This window comes from Tamandua tetradactyla, chromosome 5, assembly GCF_023851605.1.
Source record: "Tamandua tetradactyla isolate mTamTet1 chromosome 5, mTamTet1.pri, whole genome shotgun sequence".
NCBI lineage: Eukaryota > Metazoa > Chordata > Mammalia > Pilosa > Myrmecophagidae > Tamandua > Tamandua tetradactyla.
In genome coordinates, this window is record NC_135331.1 from 140,034,468 (window position 1) to 140,060,399 (window position 25,932).

The 25,932-nt window shown below is 37.4% G+C and overlaps 2 protein-coding genes across 7 annotated transcripts; one reads left to right on the forward strand and one right to left on the reverse strand.

Moving 5' to 3' along the window:
* Window positions 1-216: 216 nt before the first annotated feature.
* PGM3 (phosphoglucomutase 3) lies at window positions 217-22,368 on the reverse strand. Of its 6 annotated transcripts, none has more exons than XM_077162343.1 (14): window positions 22,241-22,368; window positions 21,611-21,856; window positions 19,846-20,051; window positions 18,199-18,383; window positions 16,783-16,850; window positions 12,219-12,352; window positions 11,074-11,269; window positions 8,927-9,084; window positions 8,072-8,155; window positions 5,672-5,770; window positions 4,047-4,160; window positions 2,980-3,102; window positions 1,618-1,791; window positions 217-645 (listed from the first exon to the last, which is right to left on the reverse strand). In XM_077162343.1, the coding sequence occupies exons 3-14, from the start codon at window positions 20,047-20,049 to the stop codon at window positions 568-570; spliced, it is 1,617 nt and encodes a 538-aa protein (XP_077018458.1). In that variant the 5' UTR covers window positions 20,050-20,051; window positions 21,611-21,856; window positions 22,241-22,368; the 3' UTR covers window positions 217-567. The 6 variants fall into 6 exon arrangements, with proteins under 6 accessions (XP_077018458.1, XP_077018459.1, XP_077018456.1 ...); XM_077162344.1 differs by adding an exon at window positions 20,745-21,257 and having other exon boundaries at window positions 21,611-22,365; XM_077162341.1 differs by having other exon boundaries at window positions 21,611-22,046; window positions 22,241-22,360.
* RWDD2A (RWD domain containing 2A) lies at window positions 21,763-25,932 on the forward strand. The gene is given in 4 exon segments (XM_077162346.1): window positions 21,763-21,939; window positions 22,684-23,022; window positions 24,069-24,116; window positions 24,119-25,932. Coding segments are annotated over 3 exon segments (879 nt in total). The 5' UTR covers window positions 21,763-21,939; window positions 22,684-22,821; the 3' UTR covers window positions 24,749-25,932.

A 25,932-nucleotide genomic window follows, 5' to 3' on the forward strand; every position in this document is an offset into this window, starting at 1 on the left:
TTGGTTTGGGATAGAGACGTACAGCCTCACATTATACCTTTGAGTTCCTGATGATGTTAACGGAATGGTAAGCCTTCTAACAGTCATTCTGGAGACTCTGCTATGGAAAAATTGGTTGTACAAAGTCTCCTGCATCCTCCCCATTAAATTAAAAACGGTGAGTACTACAAAAGAACATTTTACTTAGGTTAACACCGAAAGAAAAGACATCACAAGGAGTTTGTAACAAGTTTTAATTTTCCAGCAATGCTTATGAATTCTTCTCTGAACACAATGTAAATTAATGACTGAATTACATTTAAACTTCAGTATTTTATATCACTGAGGTTGAAATTAGAGTTATTTTTTTAAAAAACAATTTAACAAGTATAAGGTTTACCTATTTCTGAGAAATTTTCTGATAGTGTTAAAGAATCAGATCTAGAAACAATCAAGTAAGGTATACTGTAAACATTCTGATTACAAATATGTTCATTCTGGTCATGATAATGGCAGTACTATTATTTTGTAAAAACTTTTTCAAAACTCCAGTTTCTCCGGAATATAAAATCGTCTTCAAGAACGTCTTTAGGGTCTTTCTCCAACTCCTCCAGCCAGCTGATATACTGCCAGGCTCACTTCATGTGCAAGCTTATCTGCATTTCCCTGAAAGTTACATTAAAGTAGATAAGATGAGAAAGACAGCATCTACTATATGTGCCTTACACCTCTAAGGAAAGGGTGTTTCCTAATTTTGTTTCATTAACATGCAAATGAAAACTTTTTTCTTCATCTTTCAGTAAATTCCAATGCCTTAAAAAATGGAAAAACTGGTCAAATTCCTCTAAATAAGGTAAGCTTTTAATCAATTCTGATCATATAGCTAACTATCATTCTAAAACTCTGAATTCAGTAAGACCGAATCTCTTAAAGACAAGAAGGTCAGTTTAGCCTAAAAATAACAACTCTTTTGGCCTCAGTTGTCCTCTCATCATGAGGGACTACTCATTCAACATATTCTGGAATAGCCTAAACTTCCTCACATTTTATGGAAATGTGCTCCCTAAGTTCCTAATTCAACCCATTCTACTTTGCCCCAGCTATGCCCTTTGTCAGAAGTTTACGGTAACAGAAAAGATGAGTGTGTAAGGACAGTAAATTATGAAAATCCAGATCACAATTTTGACCCTGGGAGGAAGACACGCAAAATATGGCAGTCATTTAAAGGATATCTGAACAACAAATCAAGAGTCCAGAGACAGATTTTGAGCAGCGTGGATGGTACATTAAAAAAAGTTGCCAGATTATATTTTTAAAGGAGAAAAAAAGGATAATATACTTCACACTGCATAAGCTTAATATATGTTAAACTAAATATTCATTAGTTATTTATGCAGAAAAAGTTAGAAATATGGCTTTCAAAGGAAAAATACCTGGGAAAATAGGCTAAGTCTCATACAGTTGAACAAAATTAACTACAATTAATGAAAATAATTGGTGGTCTTAAAACTTCAAAGGCCTTATAAATGACTCTCAAAGACATTAAACCTTTAATTATCATAGTGTTGTTCCCTCCCATTCTCCCTACAGTGTCAGACTCTCTCTGCACATTCTTTCAATAGAACTGTCTCTGCTTACTTGTGAGTCTGCTTCTGCATATACTCGGACTACATCTTCTGTTCCAGAGGGCCGGACAAAAGCTCGGGAAAGTCTGTACTTCTTCACCAGGTCATTGATTGCCTCCTGTAATCCTGGGGGTGTTACTGCTTGTCTTTCAGCATCAGTGGTACTAATAACTTGCCTGTCTGAAACCTAAGCACAAGCATTTCATATCTATATTATATTCCCTTTCAGAAATTTAACCTGTTCAACATAACTAAAAAACCCCCCACCAAAAGAATATGTACCTTTTATTTTAACAGTAACAGAACTACATTTCTGCTTATTGTACCAGAATAAACATAGGATGAAATCCCATTAAAAATTTTTAAGTTTTATTTCTGCCAAGGTCAGTTTTACTAATTTCAAAATTTGTACAATTTGTTTCTTCAGTATATAAACAGTTACCTTCAGTAAAAAAGAGAACAGTTTCACAGACTATCTCACAGTGTAAAATCATTTCTCCCCACCTTATTGCTAAAATAATGGCCAGTACTGCATGACTTCAAGTTCCATGTCATACTTTAAATCCTGATATCGATGATCGAATAACTGTAGGCATTTAAAAAGCAGGATAAGTAGCAACCTATTATAATAAAAGGGATATCCTATCCATGCTTTTCCATAGTCTCACTTGCATTCCACTCCCAACTAATCTGACCTACGTGCATGTCCTTTGTCAAAGGATAATCATATTTGGGCATGAGTGCCCAAAACTAATCTGAATCATCAGCAGCCATTTCTGAGAATTCTGACTTTACTATCTCTAACTGTCTTTCGCAAATTCTACTCACGAATGTTTTAACTGGTATGAACCTATGTAACAATCGATTTATTTCAAATGTCTTAAAAAATTGAGCCACTGACTTCACTTCTCAAAAATTAGCCACAGGAAGTATCTGTAAACCAAGAGTAACACACAGGAAATATTTTCACTTGAAATGACTGGCTGTCTGGGATTTGCTTCAAAATAATCTGGGGATATGGAGAATGCATACTTGAAGAATGCAGAGGGGAACAGCTAAAACCTGTTGAAGCTGGGATCTTATTCTGTTTTTTACTTTTCTGTCTTAAATTTTCCATAATATATATATTTTAAATGATGGATAGCCATTCATAACATAATAAAATTGGAAACCAAGTACTTGTCAAAGAACAGAATGGTTAAAAAAATTAACTTACAATTCTGTAATTTTAAACATAAGAAAATACAATTAGACATAAAGCATAATTTTCTATGTAATATGTATACAATGAAATGGCACACTTGGGAAATATTTTTATATAGTGGGATTTAGGGTAGTAGATTTAGTTAACAGAAGTTATTTTAAAATCACACACTTTAACTTTCAGTTGTTTGTTTGGAAGATCCGTATAGACAGCATCCCACTGTTGCACAGTCCAGCCCTTCAGAGTCAAAATCGCTTCAATCACCAGCATGTCAGAAATAGCATCACCAGCTGCCTACAAGATGGAGAAGCAAAATGGAAGAAACTACTCTAGCACAGGCAAATTTTAGATATAAATGCCATCTTAGCAAACCAATCATAGTATCACGCACCCCATGCAGCATTATTAACTGGAGTGGGTTTTTTCTGTGTGTGTGTATAAATATTAATATCAAGATTATGGAAGACAATGATGAAAGGTATTCAAGGTATACTGAAATTGGCCGTTAGGAAATTTGCCTTTAATCAGCCTTCTCCTTTCTATGAGATTAGAATGAACTCTAAAATCACAGTACCAGCATTGCATGACTCAAATTATTCTTTATGTGATCCCTTTTGAAATATTATACCATAATAATGGAATGCATCACAGTGAAGTGCAGAAATAGGAGCTTTGTTGTAAGATACACCTGAAGCTGAATCTATACTTTACTAGCTCTCAAGTCTTTGTTTCTTCTTTTATAAAATGGGGATTACAGTTACCCCTTTTGCTGTGTTGCTGCAAGGAATACATGATAAGTCAAGTGCCCAATATGTAGAAAATACTCAAATATCAGTTTCAACCTTTTTTTCTCTCTATCCTATCCATGCTTTTCCATAGTCCCACATGCATTCCACTCCCAACTAATCTGACCTACATTCATGTCCTTTGTCAAAGGATAATCATATTTTCCTGAATTTCTCTAGGTTGATTAAAAAGAACAACATATATACTCAATAATTTTTGAAGTTAGGTGGAGAATACTCGTACTTGAAAATTTTCATTGTAAAAAAATGGGACAGGAACAAAAAAATGTTCTGTTATTTCATACTTCAGTGTAAATCTCAACTGTGTGTACCAATGTTGCAAAGAAGCCACCAGGACTTATCCACTTTAACCTTTTGTAGAGTGTTGTTCATCTTATGAATAATTTAAAGGTAACCAAGAGTCTACCAGTCTACCACCCTATCAGTTCTGACCTGGTTAAACAAGTCAATGATGTTTTCAAGCAGTTTAGCAGTTTTCATTTTCTTATCTTCTAATTCATTTGCAAGTTGTTTTATCTTCATTTCAGCAGCTTTACTAAACAGTACCTGCATTGAAAGCATACAAAATCAATGACAAATACTCTCCAAGCCCCAATCGTTCTTGCTAAACCAATTCTGAAACTCCTGATGAATCATAATAGCAGCCTTAGAACATATAAGATTATTAAATATAAGATTAAATCAGAACCCAGAATATATACTAGCCTCGCCTCAAAAAGGCAGGGGGAGGGGGGTGGGAGGAGAGGTTCTTTATGGATTATAAAACTGTTTATCAAAGTTTGAACAACTTATTACAAAGAAATTCCCCCTTGGCAAAAGATGAATACCACAAAATGAGTCCATTAGGTTTGACCCCCAGCCAGCTATATCAGTTAGTTGTATGGAACCAGCTTACCTAAGCGTATTACATTTTCCTTGAAGTATGTAATTCACAGCAACTAGTACAGTTTCATTGTCTTTAAAACTTAAGGATTATAAACCATGCAATAAGTAGGAAAAGGGTTCATCATATTCATCACAGTTAAATACAAATGGTGTCAGAGCTATTTATTACAATATACATCATGAAATACCTTACACATATATTTAATGCCTTCGAGAGTCTTAATTCTGACCCTCTTGATGACATATGTTTGATAAAGGGTTGGTAAACTCAGCACAGACTGGCAACTTGTTATTTTAAGTAAAGTCTTAGCAAATATAGCCATACCTATTTATTTACAACAGTAAAGTCGAATAGTTGCAACAGAGTCCTTAGGGCCTGCAAAGCCTAAAACATTTACCATCTGGTTCTTTCGGAAAATGTTTACCAACCCCTGCATTAGAGCACTGAAGTTACATTTTAAATGCACTTTCTAGGAACTTAATATCTTTCCCCTTATGTTTATGGCCCAGAAGCTAATTTTGAAACAATGAGGAAAATGATCTGACCTAGATTCCAATAGTCTGTTGTCCACCTCAAATTCATTTTCGAAATAGAGATTAGATATAAAAACATTTTTTAAAAATTCTGAACCTTACAAAAATAACTAAAATCCACTGAATAATATACACTTTGAAATGGTGAATTTTAGGGTATATGAATCATACCTCAACAAAATCATATTTTAAAAACTCACTCTACCTGCTTAGCCATAAAAAATTATATACCCTTATTAAACACATTTCAATTGTTTATAACTTAATTTTCACACTTTCCAATACTTCATTTATCACAGATATTGAAATTTTCTTTTTCCCTCCTATGGCCAGTTAAAGAAAAATACTTTAATGTATAGACAATACAGTTATAAGAAAATTCAGAAATGCATATTTTAAAAACTATTTTTAAAAGAACAAATTAGTACATCTCTACATATTTAAAGAAGGATCACTACAATCTAAAAGAGAACCACAGTTTCACAGCACATAGATTAAGTCAATCAAATACTTATTCTACCACCATCCCCATTATTTCCAAAGTGAAATGCTTACCACTTATTACCCTGATGCAGCATGCCTGTCATAAAGAAAAGTGCCAGCTAAGACCACAGCCATAACTGTTTAAGAGAACTTACTGTGCCATGCCCATTTGCTTCAAAATAAACTCCAATGTCAAACTCCTGAGCCTTGTGGTGCAAATGTTTTACACCAGTTTTAGTACAATAAACAGGTACCTATAAAATGAATTTTAAAAACACAAGAGCAGTTATTCAACAAATATTTATTGTTTGCCTACTATCCCAAGGTTAAACAGGTAGCTTAGTCCAGTGAGGAAGACAATTAAGCACTAAATGGTACAACGTGATAAGTGTTGCTAGAGGGGGAATGAGGGATGTGTAAACACAGCCAAGGTAAGAAAGATGAAGGTCTCCTCTGAGCAAGAACCCTGTAAGCCAATGAAAGATTACAAGTGGGGGAGATTACAAGTGGCTGGTTGTTTTAGATAGCTGAGTTTAGCTACAGTATGGAGAATAGCTCAGAGCAGAGGTTGGCAAGGTCCATATAAATATTAGGTTTTTTCAGGTCATGTGGTCTCTATCACAACTACTCCACTCTGCTGCTGTAGCACAAAAGCAGCTACAAACAAGACATAAACTAAAGAGCATGGCTACATCCCAATTAAACTTAGTTTACGGAACAGATGAATTTGCCAACAGGAAGGTTAAGAGGTGGCATCAATCCAGGTTACTGGATGAGTAAAAAATTATGGTGGCTCACAACAATGGATAAGGAAAGTCAATGAATGGATCCAACAGATATTTAAGAATTGTTAAGGAAAGACTCATGAGGAGCAAAACTGCAAAAGGGAGAGAAAATTATTAGCATTTGATTGGATTTAGGAGACCTTGAGAATGACGAGGGCTAAAAAAACCGAATCCAGAAGAGAGTGGGCTGAGAAATAAGTTTCTTATGAACTCAACTTTCTTAATCAGGATATTCTACCTATAAGATATTTTTAAGGCAGAAAATAAATATATTAAAACTATAGCCCAAAGGTACTAAGAATCCCTGTGGAAGGCAGGCAAATAGGCCCCCAGATGAAGTCCCTTAAGTGAGTCTACCATAACCATGTATTTAAATCAAGTCACAAACTAGTGCCTCAGATGTTGTTTTGCCCGCCCACGAATTTTGAATCAGCTGCCAAGATTTTAAAAGTTGGGGATTCACATGAAAATTTAGATTTCCAGCTTCTCTTGAAAAATGTGGTAATACTGATGTAAGCTGGCCTGCCCAGCTTGGGGACACTCTTCACATTCCTCATCCACCCACTTGACTCCTTCACCTTACCAATTCAAATCCTACAGAAATCTAACTTTACAAACCCCTGCTTTAAAAAGCATGGAAAGAGAACAAAAACTAGATAAAATGCAGGAATTTTAAAAGGGAGGAACAAAAGTTAGGAAAATATTACACTAGCCAGTGAGAAAGGACAAAACTGCTCATGCTCTAAGGATGTAGAACTCTGAGTTATGCTCTAAGAATACAGATGCTGAGTTGTGCTAGTCTGTGTGCTACCCTTGTTAAGTAATATTCTAAGCAGGGCTAAGTCTTCTCAGAGATCCTATAACATGTTTTCTATTTCTACATATTTGTATTTTAATCTAATTTCTGTGAAGAACAAGTACTAAAAATGGGTAAAGGTAAACAGACTTCCAATCTTGTCTATGAACTTCTTCCTAACCCTTTGAGCAGATTGTGGATGTGGGAAAATAATAAGAAACAAAATCTCTTGTTAACCCAGAAACCTCTCCACAAGAGCAGAAAAGAAAGTTGGATTAGTAAATTAGCAATAAATCAGACTGTGATGCAACTCAGAGAGGATCTGTTAAAACCAGAAAGAAACGTCACCCTTTTTTATAGCCAGGCAGATAGAACCTTTGCACATATTCTCAAAATTAATGATAACTAAGCCTGAAGTAAGAGGATTTAGTAATAGCAAATGTCACACATAGCATACTCTAAATTTACCTGGATGGGGGTGGCCATCTATGTTAGCTAATTTGCCTTTATCCAAACAAATAAAGCTTCTAATATTTCTATGACAGGTAGGCAGTTACAACTTGGAGCCAGATATCCAAGTAGAACTCACAGAGACTAGGAGATAGAGGTGTTATTTTCCTTGATATTTACTTTTCAAAGAAGTGGCTTCAGGCCCTTAAGAAAGCAGTGCTGGATTATAAACTGGCAAGAGTCTTATTTAGCCTTTAAAAAAGATTCCCATTCATTTCAAAGGGGCAAGAAAAGAACTGACAAGTTTTCTAAAGGAAAGAGAAGGGGGGATGTCTCTTTCCCTTTCTGCAACAGGAAAAGTTAATGTTTTTCTTACTTTTGATTTGTATTTATCCTTACATGGACAAGGGCTCAGCTCAATGCACTATAGCCAATTTACTTTTATGAGGACATTATTTTTATCACAGAAATATCTTACATAAGAATAATAAAGTCACTACCAGAAAATAAAAATCGTTCAATACCTTAATAATTTCTTCAAGATACCGTGTTGAACTTCCATTTGCATAAGCAGTTTGTACAACACCAATATTCAAATTTTCTCCAATCTGGACAAAAACAAACAATGATACCTAACTTGCCATCAGAAGTAGAGTTAGAGTCTACAGAAGCAAAAGTATAGTGAGTGCTCTAAAGGATGACATAAAATTAGCCAGCTGAGCTGTATCTTGGTTTATGCAATAAATGACTACTATAAATTTACATTTAAACTAGAAAAAAAGACTAAAAATATTCTGAGTGCTACTTAAAGCTATTCTACAAGGAACCCTTTATAAAGAAGTCTGTGATATGAACAATCATCTCAATCTTTATCTTTTCAGTTTAATAAAATTATCTATGGAATTCTTAGTAAAATTTGCCTTTACTAGGTTAAAGTTATTTCCAATTACATCCTATAATAAAGCCAGCCTGAAAGTGATTTTCTAAAGAGCAAAAGAAAAATATCTCTCATAATAAGTTTACCATAATCAATAAATAACTATCAGATGGTGAGGTCTTTTCTTTAGATTGGAGGCTGGGGAGAATGATGGTGAAACTCTCATTTAAGTGTCAGTTATAAAGAAACAAAAACTACATAAAGCTTCAAAATCATAAAACTTCTGCCAGTATTACTAGAAAGAAAAAAGTAACTTCAGGCTCCAAAACCAGTACCTTAATGTTGAAGTGATTGGAATCACTACTCTGTTTGTATCTTCTGGTCACAAATATAGGAAATTTTCCATAATTTGTGTTTTAAAGACATTCAAATGATTGTCAGGAATGGAATTATTTCACTAGGAAATCTTGTTTAAAAGGGCAGCCAATCACTCCCACCATACCTCCAACAGAAGTTCTTTAAGGAAACTGCTTATTAATGTTGCTATTTTGTCTCCATCTATAAGATGAAAGTGACCATCAGCATCATAGTAGTAGTAAACAATTCTGTCTGCATCTCCATCAAAGGAACAGCATCTTTCATTGCACTTCATTTCCATTCCTAGCACACAGGATAATTTAAAATCTCAATTCAGTCTGAGAAATGGAATAAAAGTCAATATAAAAAGTTTTTCTCTCAACACTAGTTACTGGAGAAAAACTTTTCACTAAAATATCATAACTGGCCTTATGTGTTACAAACATTATACACATTGTAATTTTTTCAAAAGGTGTTTAAAATTATTCTCCCACATAAAAATATATATCTTGATTTTAAATATACAAAGTTTACTGGTGGTTTTTAACAGGTTAAATTCTTCTACAGCAAACTGAAAAGGAGCATTCAAAATCTACTTATGCTAAAACTTGCTCTAATATTAAAAAATCCCATGTCATAAGCCAGGTGGTTTAGCAGATAGGTTTCCTGTAGTTTTAAAAACTACAAGGTATTTCTTAATGCAATTTACCTAGTACGATGATGTCCACTGACATGAAGAAAAAATAGCAATAGGCAAGACATGTCCTTTAATTCTGACGGAAGTATTTTTTTATTACTGTTTCTTATTATTTATGCTGTTACCAAGTAATTAAGAGCAAAGAATTATAACCTGCAAGTGATATAACTGGCTTGTGTAATTTTCATAAATTATTGAAGCCTCCAGCAATTATCACATCAAATTTATTAGAAAATATGGTTATCCCTTAACTATGGTAGCACCGGAGTGACAAATCAGCATGAGACCACTAAGAAGTGAGGCACTTTTCTCTGGAATATGAAAATAAGATTGACTACAGGACACGAATGCAAGCTTCAGGAACGGACTTACAGGCTTTGTTTACACTGTATCCCCAGTGCCCAGACAAGTAGTACAGAAAAAGTACAAATATTTACTGAATGGTTAATTGACATACAAACTGAACTGTCAGTAAATATAAAACAAGCAATTCAATGAAAAGAGGCTAAAATTAGTTGATTAAAACTAGCCTGACCAAAAAGTAAAAATTTAAATGCTCAACTATAAGTGAGGCAGAATAACATAAATGAATGTGGCAACTGCATGAAGTTTGTAGAGTTCTGAAGAATGCATGTCTGTTTAATGGGGAAGGCAGCTACTCATCTGCAGCAGATTACTGCCATGTAAGAATGGACACTTTCTGATTTTTAAAGAAAAGCCAGAGATTTGAATATTTAAACTAAATCAGGGAATTTTAAAATAGTGTCAACTAATGCAATTAAATACACACACAACATAGTAGACCATACAAAACACATCTGTAAGCCAGGTTTGGCCCACAGGCTGCCAGTTCAAGATCTATAATGCAGAAAAATCTAGAGAACTGTTTACGACAAGTACAACCTGAAGAAGTCTTCCTCCTAATATGTCCACTGTGGAAAACACTGATACTGCAGACAGTAACTACAGAGAATTGCATTCCCTGTCCACAGTGTCTCTAATTCAGATAGTAAGATGCCACTTACTATTGCTATCCTTTAGGTTAATGGTTCTATAAGTGTGGGCCTCATAACCAGTACCAACATCAAATCCTAGGAACTTTCTGGAAATGCAAATTTTGGAAGTGCAGGCCCCACCCCAGACCTACAAAATCTGAAACTCTGCTATGTGATGGAAAAAAAAAAAAAAAAAATGTTCATATTGTATGTTGATTAGTTTTTTTATTAATAAAAATTTAAAAAAAAAACTCTGAAACTCTGGAATGGAACTCACCAATATATGTGTTAGCAAGCACTCTAGGTGATCACTTAATGCATGCTGAAGTTTGAGAACCATTGCTCTGGATTACTGTTTTCTGATTTTTCTTTCCTCATCAACATTTCCTACACACCATGAAGAGTGTATGACTTACAGCCAGGGAGAGCAGACCAGGTTTTGACTGGCACTGACAAGTGGGAAGATTCCTAGATGTTTAAAAGCCATAGAGCCAGGAATAACTGTATGCCTCCTAACTCACTTGGACACCTCTATTTGTAAATGAGATGGGCTTCAAAAAGCTCTAAGAACAAAAATTTTACAGTGCTAGTACTACATACCCTGAGGAGGTGTCTGATGACTTTTCACAAAGTCAGCCCCACATAAATGATTGAGTTTCCCTTTGGTCCCATCATTAAATAGCTGAATTGACAGCTCCTGTGAGAAGTAGTGTTCCATTTCTCTTAGCTTCAGAGCCCCTATACCATTTGCACAGTCAACCTTAAGTGATCTATATTCATTTCCACTGCAGGAAGCCTTCAAAAGGAAAAAGATATATGGAAGAAAAAATTTCAAGTTATAAAAGTAAAAGTGAAATATAAAGTATACATATATGTATATATGTAAGCATCTTCCTTTATTTCAGTTAATGTATCTCTTTTACCCAGGAAACAAACAGGTACACGTGTTTAGATGTTGTTAAAGGAGTCTTTACATGGGATGGCAATACTGAAATAAAAATTTTTAAAAAATAGGGAAAAAAAACCACATTGGATACTGGATCAGTTTCATTGATTGAAGAACTTATAGAAATAGAGCTTCATTAGAATTTAGCCTCAGTTAAGCAGGGTCTCTTAAAAACCATGTCTCTATTATAAGACAACCACATGTGCAAATAAGAATGTAAGTGAAGGCATGGTAATAACTTGTCATTCTCTAACCACCTACCCTGCTTTATTCTTTTTCACAGAATATAACACCACCTATATGTTTGGTTTATTCCTAATGGTCTCCTCTCCTACTAATTCTCAGCAGAGAAAATAAGTTCTATGAGAGCAGGGGCTTTGTTTTGCTTGAATGTGCCTGATATAACATTTGTTCAATATCTTCTGAGCAAGTGAATTATAACCCCTCAAATCTCATCCAGATTTAAAAAGCCAATATACTTAGACCAGTGCTTTACAAATTGCAGATGTCTCATATATGAAGCCGGGGCACCAACATTTACTCTAAGACCAAATTCATCAGAATGAATATAACCATAAACAAGACCATTGTCATGTTTTCTCCCCCAGTAATTTTAGAATGTAACATGTGCTTCCCCAAGTAAATGCCAAACTATGATTAGCAGGCTATGTAGACAAGACCTTGTGGTACTTTTGTAAAAGGAAAAAGGAGTAACAAACTAACTAAGAGAAATGGTTTTAATGACTGGTGTTAATTTATTCATTTATTTAAGTTTTAACGATGTTCAAGTGATTTTCACCTGTTTGGAAAGTTCCAAAAAAGCCTTAGAGAGTTTCTGGTAGTAACCTTCTATGGTTGCCTTTCCATATCGGCCACCAGTGTTTCGACAGTACACCATGTAGTGCAGCTGCGGGGTTGTTAACAAGCCATAATCTGTCAAAAAAATACAAAAAGCTATTCTCGACATTTCTTAATTAAAAAAAAACAACACTAATTTTTTATATTCTTCACATGCACAAATATCCACTGAAATGATTACAACTGCATCTCACATACTCAATTCTAAAAGAAATGTGAACTACTATAGCTAGCAAGAAACAATCATTTAGTATAAACAGGGTGTAAATACAAAGCAATACTGGAAGGTAATAATTGAGTTCTACTTCTACTAACATTGCAAACTATGTAATTCAGATGAACCTTCCTGCTAAAGAAATAACCACACCAAGAATGCTAAATAAAAGAAAAAAATTTCTTTTTAAAAAAGAATTGCAGGGCAGGCAACAGTGGCGCAGTGGCAGAGGTCTTGCCTGCCATGCCGGAGACCCGGGTTCGATTTCCAGTGCCTGCTCATATTAAAAAAAAAGAATTGCAGAACTGATAAGGTAGAGATGAATTATTAAGCCAACATGTAGATGAAGGCAGGAATCTGAAGATATAAGCAGAGACAATTTTGTTCTAAATTGGAAATTGAGCTATAATTTTCAATGCCAAAAGGCCTAGCTGGTCCAAGATGGGGAATACAGTAGAAGACCAGTGCCTCATGAAGCTGAAACCTCAAGGACTATACCTTCATGCAAAAGTCAGAAGTGAATCATCTCCAAATCCCTCTTCCCAGGGAAGTTGTTTTGGCACTGAGCAGAACACAGCAAATAAAACCTATTCCTAACTAGGGCCATACTGTCAACTCTGAACCCCAAACTGTTATAACAACAGGTCCCTTGGAGTCAAAAGCAAATTACAATAGTGGGGGTTAGTGATAAATCCCAGCGGAGTACCCATTCAAACCAATCCAAATGTCCTCTGGCTCTTTTATTGAAATACATTCATCTACTCTTTCTGAATCTGCCCCCATAAATCTTCTGGCAGGAGACCTCCTGTCAAAAATAAGAGGTGTAATTCACTTCTCCCCAGAAGAACTCTCTTCAGAATTTCCCAAAGATAAAGGCAGACCTTGCAGTATTTTGCAAACTTCATGGAATGCTGAAGATAAGGAAATTATTCATGACCCTCCTGACCTTTCTGCTTTAATAGATTCTCTATGGGCTATATCCAGTAGTAATACAGGGATAATACAAAGTGCCCAACCTATGAAAATAAAGATGGACACATGAAAAAATTAAAGATGGACACATCCAAATGCTTACCAAGACCTCCTCACCAGAGGCCATTGTCAGCATATAATCAATAGTTAAAGAATTATACCTCTGGGACTAATTATTCCCTATAGTAATCCTTACATCCCTCATATTTACCTGAAAAGACATCTAATGATGTGTGTGTGCTGGTTTGAAATTGTTGTGTACCCCATAAAAGCTATACTCTTTTAACCCTAATCCAATCTTGTGGGAGCAGCCATGTTCTTAAACTGATCCAATATTGTAGGGTGGAACCTCTTGGTTAGGTTGTTTCCATTGAGATATGACACACCCACATGTGGGTATAGCCCTTTGATTAGATGGATATGGGACTCAGCCCATTCACGATAGGTCTTAATTAGTATACTGGAGTTTTTAAGAGAGCTCAAGGAGAAACAGCTCAGAACATAGATATTCCACGATCAAGACAGAAATAGCTAAGCAAGGACTCACAGATGTATCTAGAACCTGAAGAATAGAAATCTCCTCTCCTAGGAGACGCTGAGATGAAATCCAGAGTTTTGCCCCACAGCAGCTAAGTGAGGATACACAGATGCTTAGAGAGGAAGCCACTGGAAGCAGAAGCTGGAAGCAATGGAATTGGGAACAAGAATCATCAGATGCCAACCATGTGCCTTTCCATGTCCCACACATTGGCCTTTCTTTGGAGTCAAGGTAACTCTTTCTGGATGCTGTAGTTTGGACTTTTTAAGGCCTTAGAACTGTAAACTTGTAACTTAATAAATCCCCTTTGTAAAAGTTGGAAAATCAGGGCGGGCCACAGTGGCTCAGCAGCCAAAAATGCTTGCCTGCCATGCCAGAGGACCCAGGTTCGATTCCCGGTGCCTGCCCATGTTAGAAAAAAAAAAAAAGTTGGAAAAACAAAACAAAACAAAAAATCTATCCCTGAAGAAGTGTCATCATAAGCACAGGTCCTTGCATGGATTTCCAGCCAAAATTCACATAACCTTGGTGATCCAAAAGAACTGAAGCCATGAATTAAAGTGGATCCGGCAGAAGCAAGTGCTCATCTTTACCAGAGGAATACATCCTCGGCCTCAAGAAACATCCCACAAACAATATCCCAGGTGAAAAAAAACAATTTACAGCCAAAAATAGCTAAACAGACAAGAAAGATACCATGAGCAAGAACAAGGAGAAAAAGATAACAGAGATGGAGCAGTTATCAAATAAATATTCAGTGACTAAATTATCAATGGTCTTGAAAGTCAAACACCAGACTATAGACTGGAAACCAGAAAGCATCGCTTTAAGTTCTTGAGCCCTGTAGCGATATAATGGAAACAGTATTAATGAAGACAACTTAGGCTCTGGCATCAGGATTATATAGGAGGAGGTGAGGGAACTCAATTAAAAAAAAGGTAAGAACTTAGACTAGCTTAATGGACACGTATCAGGAGAGAATACAGTGAATCCAAAAGAACAGTGGTGTTTCTAAACGTAGAATGAGAGTGCCAAAAGGTCAACCACTCTGTGGAGAGTGGAAAGGATACAGTTTTGAACAGGACGAATCTATGATAGGGCCAGTAGAGACGTCACTTTGACCACTGCATTACAAATTGCAGGCCAAAGCCCACCAGTAGGCCACAGGCTCTACTTAATGGAGTACAACCAGCATTTTCTAATAAAATAATAAATGCAAGACATTTAGTATGGGTATTATTTATTGAAATTTTTGTTTCCATTATCCACACAAGTACCCATACATGTCATGCTATAAAATGAGCTTCTTATAAGAGGTTGTGATATACAGTAATTAGAGTTCTATACAGATTACTAGTGGGTTGTTCATAGCATATAGGAGGTAGTCAACGTGTTCTGTGAATTAATAAATGAAAGAATAAAAGAATACAGGTAGCACTAGCTATGGCAGTAGAGATGGTCCTTAAGAAATTATAAAATGAGAAGAAAACTGAAGTGTCTATATTAAAAGTAACAGAAGAGGAGCCAGCAAAGAAGACCAATAAGGAACAATAGGTAAGGAAGTAGAAGTTAAAGAAAGAGGGAGTTTAGATAATGCAAAAAACTACAAAGAGTTAACTGAAATAAAAACTTTAGAACATCAATTCTTAAAAAGCTATTTTTAGGCTATAGACACATTTGAGCATCTCACTGATGCTATATATACTCTCTCTAAAAAAGTGCCTGTGCAGGCAACACCATACACACAAGTTTAAGAGGCCCAGAGTCCCCTGCAGCTCAACTGAACACTCCACAAGTGTCTGTGAGCTCCAGGTTAAGAATCCCATCTTTTTTTTAGCATGGGCAGACACCGGGAATCAAACCCAGGTCTCTGGAATGGCAGGCAAGAACTCTGCCTGTTGAGCCACCGTGGCCAGCCCAAGAATCCCATTTTATAATACAAAATTTAGCATTTAGAATTCAGATGAATGCAGGGAGACACATTTCACTGGAGGGAAGAAAGAGACTCCGCTTCAGTAGGCTAAGGAACAAATAAAAATAAGAAAACAGAGAAGATAAGCAGAGTGAGCTCTTTTAAGAGGCCAGATTAAAGGAAGAGAACATCACAGGAGCTAAAAAGATTTAAAAGGTCAAGAGGATTTTTATTTTTAACGAGAAACCTGACACCAGAAAAGTATTCAGTAAAGCAAAGTGGAATCACTACCTTCACAAAGGGCACAAATGAGGTGAGAAGAGAATCCCACTTCCCATTTTCTTGCACTTAATTCTTCCTCATTTGATAAAATAGGAAGAACCACCTGTCAAACTAAAACCATGATTACATCTAAGCCAAAGATATTGTCCATTACCATTTGACAGGTTACAGCTGATTCCACCACAGTTGAGCAATATGAGGAAATACCTTCTGTTAACAAAAGTACCCCAATATGAAAATCTTCAGGAAACTTCCAGGGTATTTTCTATCAAGAAGTCCAGTCTTACTAAAGTACAGGAAGATGAATAAGATCAGAGTCCCCAACCTATACTCTCCTATAATACTCCCATTGATAAAATGTGAAATATGTTGCCCAGAAAAAAAAGTCTGACAGGTTTTCTGGGTTTTATTTAAATATTTTTTAATAAATAAAAGCTGGGATTTTATGTCTAGGAGCTTTATGTTGTTTTTTAGACATTTTTTAACTGAATTGTCAAACTATTGTTTAAAAAACCTGTATTACTTTTGTAATTTTCTGACATTTTTTTAAAGACCAATTTAATTTACAATTCAGGATAACTACATACCATGGAACTGACCTCCCAAAGCAGTCACGCCATCTATTACAGATTGTGAAAGTTTCTCACTGCTGGGCCTAGTAAAGAAAAGGGAGAAAATAATGTATTCCCTCCTGAAACAGAGTTGATTATTCGAAAACAACTGCAGAAATCATATGCTGCAAATTACACAATAATATAAATTCACTGTATCTTAACTGAAACCCATAAACTAAAAAGATAAAGATATATTATAAGCACTTCTAGTAGCCTTTCACAATTTATTTCTTGGAAAGATTATGGCTTTTAAATAAATGTAGAAAAAGAAATAAAAGGATACACTAACCACACCATACCAAAACACATTTTTGCTCCAATTTTGACTCTAGCAATAGATATGTTGCCTAAGAAAAGTAATAAATACTGAATGCACATGATGGGTATGCAAAGTGCAGCATTGGGTAATAAACCATCAAGAATACAGAACCTATTTTTCATTTTTAAAAGTCAGAACAAATCATTTACCTGCAAATAAAGCAGATCATTACATAACTGCCTTGTAGAAAATGATGTTAAATTATTTAACAGATAAGAACCAAATACACATGGAATGGCTTTACAGTGGAGTAAGAATTTACTTGAGAGCTTAGATCACTTGGCTATTTCTGCTATCTATAAATCTATAATCAGTGGTATATTGGTAACAAAAAGGGTAAAGAAACATTACAAGTCATTAGGAAATAGAGTAGAAATTTATTTTATGAAAGAATATCTGGAGAAAACCAAAACTTATACAAAAGAGAATGTTACTGCTTCAAAGTACAGTTTTAATCTACCATTTTACAAAAGGATTTTTTAAAGGAATGCAAAAACTGAGAAATATGACAAATATATAGAAAATTATATAGATTGTTAATGTTCTCCAATGAATTCCAGCATGGGAAAAATGATACAAATAGCTGAACCAATACTAATACAGATTATAAAGTAAATCCCTAGTATTTAAATCATGTGTACTAGCTCTGGAGGGAAAAAATAAAGCTATAGAAGTAGAGGGTGGAGCAGGCAGGTGGGAGAAATTAAATGCCTCACTCATGCACTAGGTATTTAGCAAATATTATTTCATTTAATCCTCACAAAAATCTGTGAAACAGGCCTTATGATCAACATTTTACAGATGAGGAAATGGATGTTCTGAAAGGTTAAGTAACCTGCTCAAATCATAATACAAGTTTTAGAGTCAGAGTCTGACTGCAAAACTCAAACTGAAGTAGTAACTGACCTCCCATATCCTACTAAAAAGTCAGGTAGATGGAAAAGTCCTCAAGGCAGTTTCAACTCTAGTTAATTGTTTGAACTTGTCTTGGGCACTAAAATTGATGCAATCATTAAATCATTTATATCATGTTCCTAAAGCTGCTTCCACCAGGTAGCTTTGATGCTCACCTGGTATCTCTAGCAATAACTATGAAGGCATCTTGTTGCAGATTCACAGCTTCTTTCTCACTGATGTTAATCAGCACTCTCTGCATATCTTGTTCTTCAGCATTTACCAAACAGGTAGCATGTTCCTCCCAGGACGGTGCTAACATTTCACCCAAAGGATCAACCAATTTTACACCATTGTCTTCCTTAAAAGAGAAACAATAAAAATTGGTGCATGTTCATGAGGAATGAATTGAGGAAACAGAATTCACAGTTTTCCCCCCAGCAAAGGACCAGTGATGGCTAAGCAGCTTCAAAGATTGAATGCCACGCACTGGTCAGGTGTTTTATACAGGTGACCTCACTAAATCCTCCTGGTATGTGTATCAATTTAATAATTCTATTATTCCAATATTACTATGAGAAAACCAACATGATTCAGAGAGGTCTAGCAATCTGCTTAAATTCATACAGCTAATAAGGGTCAGTACTGATGTGAAAAGTGTTAAAAGTCTGGCTGCCTCGGGTGGGCAATGGTGGCACAGTGGCAGAAGTCTCGTCTGCCATGCCGGAGACCCAGGTTCAATTTCCAGTGCCTGCCCATGTTAAAAAAAAAATGAGTCTGCCTCTTAAACCTAACAACCACTTTGCTACACTAGCATTCACTATTGATTAACTGAACAGGGCACTACTGGAGCAGACTGAGGGCACCCAGAGATCCTTCTCACTCTCAACTTCGTACTCTCAAAAAAAAATACTGCCCAGCAACAGAAGCTAAAAATTGACTCCCAATTCTGTTCTGCACAAATTCCTGGAAAGAAATAAAGTGCAGTTCCGAGTGAATATCAATTGAATGAAATGGCTCAAATTGTTTTTGAGAGTGCTTCTGGAAGTAACAATAAACTCCTAGTGTTCCCTAGAAGTCATAAATCAATTATGGCAATTTAGACATTTGCACAAGTATGGTGATCATACATTTAGAAGTTGGACAAGCTGTGTCCTCTTGTTTGAGGGATGGGGAGAGGGTACAATCCTTCACTGACCTACACAGCCTTAACTTGTTGATTTGGCCATGAAGGCAAAATCTCATGCCCTAGCAACCAAAAGAAGCACATTACTGAAACCATATATAGTGAACTACAGGCAGTACATGATAAAATAAAGTTAAATTGTGTCAAAAGGAATAGTTTAGATAAAAAACTTAATTTTCACGAAGAGTATAATATCAAGCTTCATCAGTATTCTACCTAAAGCTCACTTTTGGATCCCTGGAGTTACCTGTTTGGTTGTTGATTCAGAACAGAAATTATTTATTACTTAGCTATACAAAACATGCCTGAAAACCTTCAAAATGTGCTAGGCATCTTCAAATGTTTATATCTCATTTCACTCTTTTCCCCAACTTTGTTAATCACTTCTAAATTCATAGCGGTAACATTCTTTATTACTGATACCATCTCAAATGTCTCATTTCATTCTCTCCACACCCTCTAGAGAGTCATGAGCCAAATGAGCACTCTTCCAAGAAAACTATTCAAATCCAAAGGCACATACAAATGAGAAAGTACTTTCTTAGAATGAGAATTTGAACTTTGGGTCAAAGTCTTAAACACTACTGTTTGGTTTTATAAAGGTTTACTTCATCAGAGTACTTACTAAACACATTACCTCAGGATTGTGTGATGCTGTCACCATGACTCCTATTGTAGATTTCGTCTGTTTTGACCTCAAGACAGCTAATAACCCCATGCGAAACATGACATGATCAAGATGTTCTGCCTTTGTTCGAAATCCAGCAGTCCCATATTGAAGAATGAGCCCTTTGGGCTTTGCATGTAATGCTGAGCGTTTTGCAACAGCATCTAAATCCATGCCTACAGAAGTAAGAAATATTTTCCAGACATTTTAAGAAATTTTGCACGGACCATTTACTTCAAAAACTGCCCATCCTAATAGTCTACCTCATTCTGAGCTTATGAAAAGGAGAGGGAAAAATGGATGAGTAAATCCTGGAAGTTAGAATTAATTACCTAGAAGATTCTGCACAACTCCAGGGTACATTTACAATAAGAAGTCAGAAATGTCCCCAATTCACCTCCCATTTTGGCTCCAGGATTATTCCTGGACCGAGAATGACTTAAAATGGTCCACTCTAAAATAAAATGAGGACTTCAAACCTAGATTCAGAGACTCCTAAGAGAACAAAGACCATCCTATCTCACGACTGAGTAAACTTAATTAAGCCTGTTCCTCTGTTTAACAACCCAACATGTAGCTGGTGATAAGGTCAGATCCTTTAGATTCTTAAAAGGACTGGGACTACATCCCCCAGGATGTGTGGGGTATCTGCGTAGTTCTGTTGCTATTCCTCCCAGGCTAGAAAGACACAGTCCCAAAGAGTCTTCTCCAAGACTCTACCCTGATCTTGTAATACACTTTGCAGGGTACTTTTCAACTTTCACATAAAGATCGGGACTGCCATCTAAATTGAGCTCTGAAACTAACATCATCCCCCTAAGTAATGCAATTTCTACCTATAATTTGAAAAATAAAACGTCGTCCCTTACCCACTAACACTTCCTTTTCTGGATACTCTAATGAAGTGGAATTTAGGATTTCTAATCCCAGTCAACAGTGAACCCGTAGCGGCCAGTATGCGAATTTTGTGGAAATCCCATGCCTGTGTGACCCAGATGAGGAAGGTTATCCCACAGCCCTCACTGTCCTCTTTTCTTTATTGTTCTTTATTGCTCCAACGAACAGAAGTCAAAGGAAAGAAAAAAAGCGAAAAAATGTTTGCTCTCCTCCAGCTACGAAAAGGTGGCATTCAGCAAGCTAATTTAGTCGGATCCCAAGAGATCAAATCTTTCACAAGCACGAATCCATTTTTTCACTGATCAGTTTAATGTACCGTTAATAATCCTAAAGATGGTAAAAAGTTCCGTTAAATCCAAAAAGTCTGAAAAACGGAAAGATTTAAAATGCTTTCATTCTTGAATGAATTTTAGACCTTAAGAGCTACGTTCCACGAAGAGCGAATGCGTCGACTAAAAGCGTTTTTTTCACACACGCTGTCCACTCTGAAAGAATTAAAAGTCCTTCTTCATTCAACTTCAAAACCTCCTTTGTTCCTCTCTCCCCTCCTCTCTTTCTATTGCTAGCCCCCAAATCACCGCACAATACCCAGGCACTTAACTGTGAGGCCCCCGCCCCTGACCGAGACCCTCCGGCCGGACCCACCAGCCCGCTCCCGAGAGCGCAGTGGTGGGCGGGTGGCTGGCTCCAGCGCACGGCCCGTCGGTCAGTCAGCTAACTCTGCCGCCCTCCCGTCGTTTGGGCCGAGGGCCCCGCCAGTCGGGTTTCTGACAACCCTATGGAAGGGAACCTCCACCCCCCGCCCCATTCTCGCCTCCAAGCCTCGAAAGCCGCTCACCTCTGCCAAAACTCCTCCTCGCCTCCACCTCGCAGAGACACTCCTTCGCAGCAGCGCCGTGTACTGGACTCTAGAGCTCGAAACTCGTAGACGTGGCCCTGCGTGGCTTCCGGCCTGTCGCCACGCCCTTCGGCCAATCACAGCAAGGGAGGCCCCGCTGGACCCGCCCCTGCCTCCCGCCCGTCACGCGCCGCCGGAGCCTGCGGAACTGTGGATCCGGGTTCTGAGGGGGTTCTGGTGCGTTCCCTGGAATGACCAGCTGCGTGAGGCCTCAGACTCTTCCAGCAAACGGCTGCGCGGTGGCTTGGGAGTTGGGGCCGAGAGTCACGGTCTGTGACAGTACTGCGGTGGGCGGATGTGCAGCTCCTGCCTCCCACCTTAGTTATTGGGGAGAAGGCAGGCCCCGCTTACTGGGAAGCCGGGGTTCCCGGGGGTCCTGGAGTGGGAGAAGGTATCAGCCCCGATTTAGGGGTCTCTGACAAGATGGCCTCGGCTGCAGTGGGTGCCACCCAGCTTCCGCACCCCGCTCTCGATTCTCGAGGTTCATCTTCCAAACCTGTGACTACGGAAAACTTTCCAGGGCCGCCCCTTCCCCGTCCCCGACTTCTCACTAACCCGCATTTTTTTTACCTGCAAGACGCGCACCCCTTTCGCCTGGGCCTCTCGGGAAAGAGGCTAATTGGATCCAAATAGTCCGGGGCTCCCGAGACACCGCCCGGGGAGGTTGTGCTGCAGGTAGAGACCGGAAGGCGGCGCTGGGCCCCCGGCCCCGCCCCGCTGGCACTGTGGGCTTCTGAGAGGCCGCAGCGTCCGGCTTCCCTCGGCAGGCGTGATTCGCAACCAGGCTCCTGCGTTTCTCAGGCCGGATCTGCAAGCGTTTGCCCATCACCTACAATGGGATAATTTGGGACCCTTGGTGAAAAGTGAGATTCCCGGGTCTGAATCTGGGAGAAGGGAGCCACCACGGGAGGCTGGGAATCTGTATTTTTAATAAAGAACCTCAGGGAATGGTTATATATATATATATTTTGGGGTCCGGAGATAAAGCAGGATTTTCCCGGTTTTTGTCCTAGTTATCGTGCAAAACATCCCCACAGAACCGCTTCCACGTAAAAGAATCTGCGGGAAGTTTTCGCTGGACACCGCTGATACTGGCAAACCCAGTGTCCCAGGATCTGCCACGTTTCCGGGCTGGTTGATTTCGAGGCAACATGTCTGCTTCGGTGAAAGAATGTCTTCAGCTTCAGGTGCTGGAGATGGAAATGCTGTTTTCTATGTTTCCTAACCAAGGAGAAGTAAAACTTGAAGATGTAAATGCCCTGACAAATATAAAGAGATATTTGGAAGGCAAAAGGGAGGCACTGCCGTCAAAAATCGAATTTGTGATTACACTCCAGATTGAGGAACCCAAGGTGGGTGCCCTGAATTGTTTTAAGTGTTGTCCGGTGTCCAGTTTTTAAAGGCGTGGAACATGAGATTTCTGTCCAGGAAACAAACATAATATTCCAGATATATGATACTAATTTTATTTGTATGGAAGCAAAATATATATATATTTTTTAATTACAAATGCTTCAAGACAATAATGTAAAATATGAGGTGCCCTGTCAGTTGCCTTCTATAAATATGCTAAATTATATATAAGTATGCACACAGTTTTATCAAATTTGCCTAGTATTTTTACTGAAAACATCTTGCCATCATAGGCTACCAATAGTCTTTTCACTCATACAGCTGATGGACTGGAAACTGTATAAACTATATTGTACATATATACGTTGTGATTTTCACTATTCCAAATTTTTTAAAGCAAAACTGACTTTTTTGAGAGTGAATTAATGAACGTTTCCTTGATGGCACCATAACAAAGAACAAACAGATATGAAACCTGCATACTAAAAGTGAGTCAGTCTTCAATTTTTGATGCATTTATGTCCAGCAACATTAGCATAGCATAGGTTCATGTGGACTGGGCATTTGAGAACCACAGATCTATTTCCTACTCATCCTTCAGTTGTCATTCTCTCAGAGGACCCTTCCTGTTTCCCCAGACTAGATTAATATCCTCTGGTTATCACTCCTGTAGAACCTTGTCCTTTTCCGTGGTAAAGCTTCTCACAATTGAAATTAAATACTTGATGTGTGTAAATATTTGTTTAATGTCTATGTTCTCCATTAAGCTATAGACTTCAGGAAAAACAGAAATGTGTCTTACTTTTTCATTTCTTTATCCCAGCACAGGATACTAGCACATGTAGATAGTCAATAAATATCTGGATGAATGCATAAAATGGAAGAAATAGTGTATATAAAGTACTTTCTACGGTATCTGGCACATAGCTGACACTTGTTAGCACCAATAAAAATATTACATTTATCAAAGCATGCAGCTGCTGTTGATAAACTAGCATATGTGATTTTATGGTGATGCTTAAATCTGTTTGATTTTCATTTTAAGGTGAAAATTGATTTGCAAGTAACCATGCCTCACAGCTACCCCTATACAACACATTGCAGCTGTTTGGAAGGTCATCAGAACTTGAGAGACAACAGCAACTACTTCTCAACAAAAGTCTCACTTCTTATATAGGGACTTTTGATCCAGGTGAGCTCTGTGTATGTGCAGCAATCCAGTGGCTACAGGACAATAGTGCATCCTATTTCCTGAACAGAAAGCTTGTTGATGAATCATCTACACAAGCAAGGCCCGTCAAGAACACATTCATTCGAATGTGGATCTACAGTCACCATATATATCAGCAGGACTTAAGGAAAAAGATTTTGGAAGTTGGGAAGAAGTTAAATGTGACTGGATTTTGCATGACAGGAAAGCCTGGTATAATCTGCGTGGAGGGCTTCAAAGAGCATTGTGAGGAATTCTGGCACACAATTAGGTATCCCAATTGGAGACACATTTCTTGTAAGCATACGGAAAGTAATGAAACTGAAGGAAATGGGGAGGAATTACGCCTTTTCCATTCTTTTGAAGAATTACTCCTTGAAGCCCATGGTGACTATGGATTAAGAAATGACTATCATATGAATCTGGGTCAATTCTTAGAATTTCTTAAAAAGCATAAAAGTGAGCATGTTTTTCAGATATTATTTGGTATTGGGAGCAAAACCTCAGAGTCATAGGAAGTTATTAAGAGACCTGACTAAGTATTTCTGTTAAAAAGACCAAAATGAAAGGGCATGTGGAAGTTTAGCAGCCTCCATGAGAAATATAGCTCCAGAATTTTCTCTAGATAATGAAACAGGTTAACAGTGCAGTTATGATGTTACCTCTAGGTTTTTGTGGTAAATCATTTGAAAACTATTTCATTGCAAATTAATAAAAACAAACCATTTAACTAGTGAAGCAGGTTTGATTAAAGCAGATTTGATTAAAGCTCACAGTTAATGTCAAAAATAAAATTGCAGTTGTAAATTCATAAATAAGAATAACGTTTTTCCCTTTCATGATGTTAGCAAGGGTGACAAATTTTCTTTCAACATCAAAGATGAATTCTAAATCAAGTTTAAAGTGAGAAAAGAAAGTACATACATACTATATTTCCTGAAATTTGTGACAGTTTAAGTACACCGAGAACTTAGAGGGCACAAAGCCCACACAATGTCGCCTTCCCTTCAGATGAACACACAGAACTCACTGAAAACTGTTATACTTACAGTTACAGTTAATTAAAGGGAAAGGATACACATTAAAATCAGCCAAGGGAAGAAGCCTATAGAGCAGAGGCCAGGAAAGATACTAAACAATGAGTTTCTGTTGTCCTCTCCCCATGGAGTCATGGATGTATTATTTTCTCACCATTGATAGGTAATTGCATGAATGGAGTATTCCTAGATGAAAGGTCCTGGCGTCCAGAATTTTTATTGGGGTTCAATCACATACTGCCCACATGGCTGAAGTTTAGTCTCCATTCCTTTCCAGGACTCATACCTCATGGCTCTAAGCCCCATCTTAAATCACATTATTAGATCTCCAGATGTCCAGTGACCAAAGCCCTCCGGCAGCCCAAGACATTCCTATCAGGACATTCCAGGAGCCTAGAGATCTGCTCCCAGGAGCCAGGAACAATGATCAGACCTCTCTTTACAAAATTAAACTCCTATTTTTGAGTTTTTTTCTTTTAACAAAACGACTCTAACTGTAATGGCAGAGGAATCATAGTAATGAAGTCTGGAGTAATGAAGATGACACATAATGCTATGTATTCTTTGGACTGGTTACATCAGTTAATTAATGATACTGAGGATAATGGTACCAGCATTTTTAGGTCAGTCCTTATCCCAATAAAAATATTTGGTTTCTTTTC

Excerpts from the sequence above, each read along its gene's own strand:
- PGM3 (XM_077162343.1), bottom strand. The coding sequence starts at position 20,049 with ATGGATTTAGATGCTGTTGCAAAACGCTCAGCATTACATGCAAAGCCC. Across the intron at positions 18,384-19,845 it reads CAGCATCACACAATCCTGAG|GAAGACAATGGTGTAAAATT; the intron begins GTAATGTGTTTA and ends TTCTCTTTTAAG. Across the intron at positions 9,085-11,073 it reads TCATCAGACACCTCCTCAGG|GAATGGAAATGAAGTGCAAT; the intron begins GTATGTAGTACT and ends CCTGTGTGCTAG.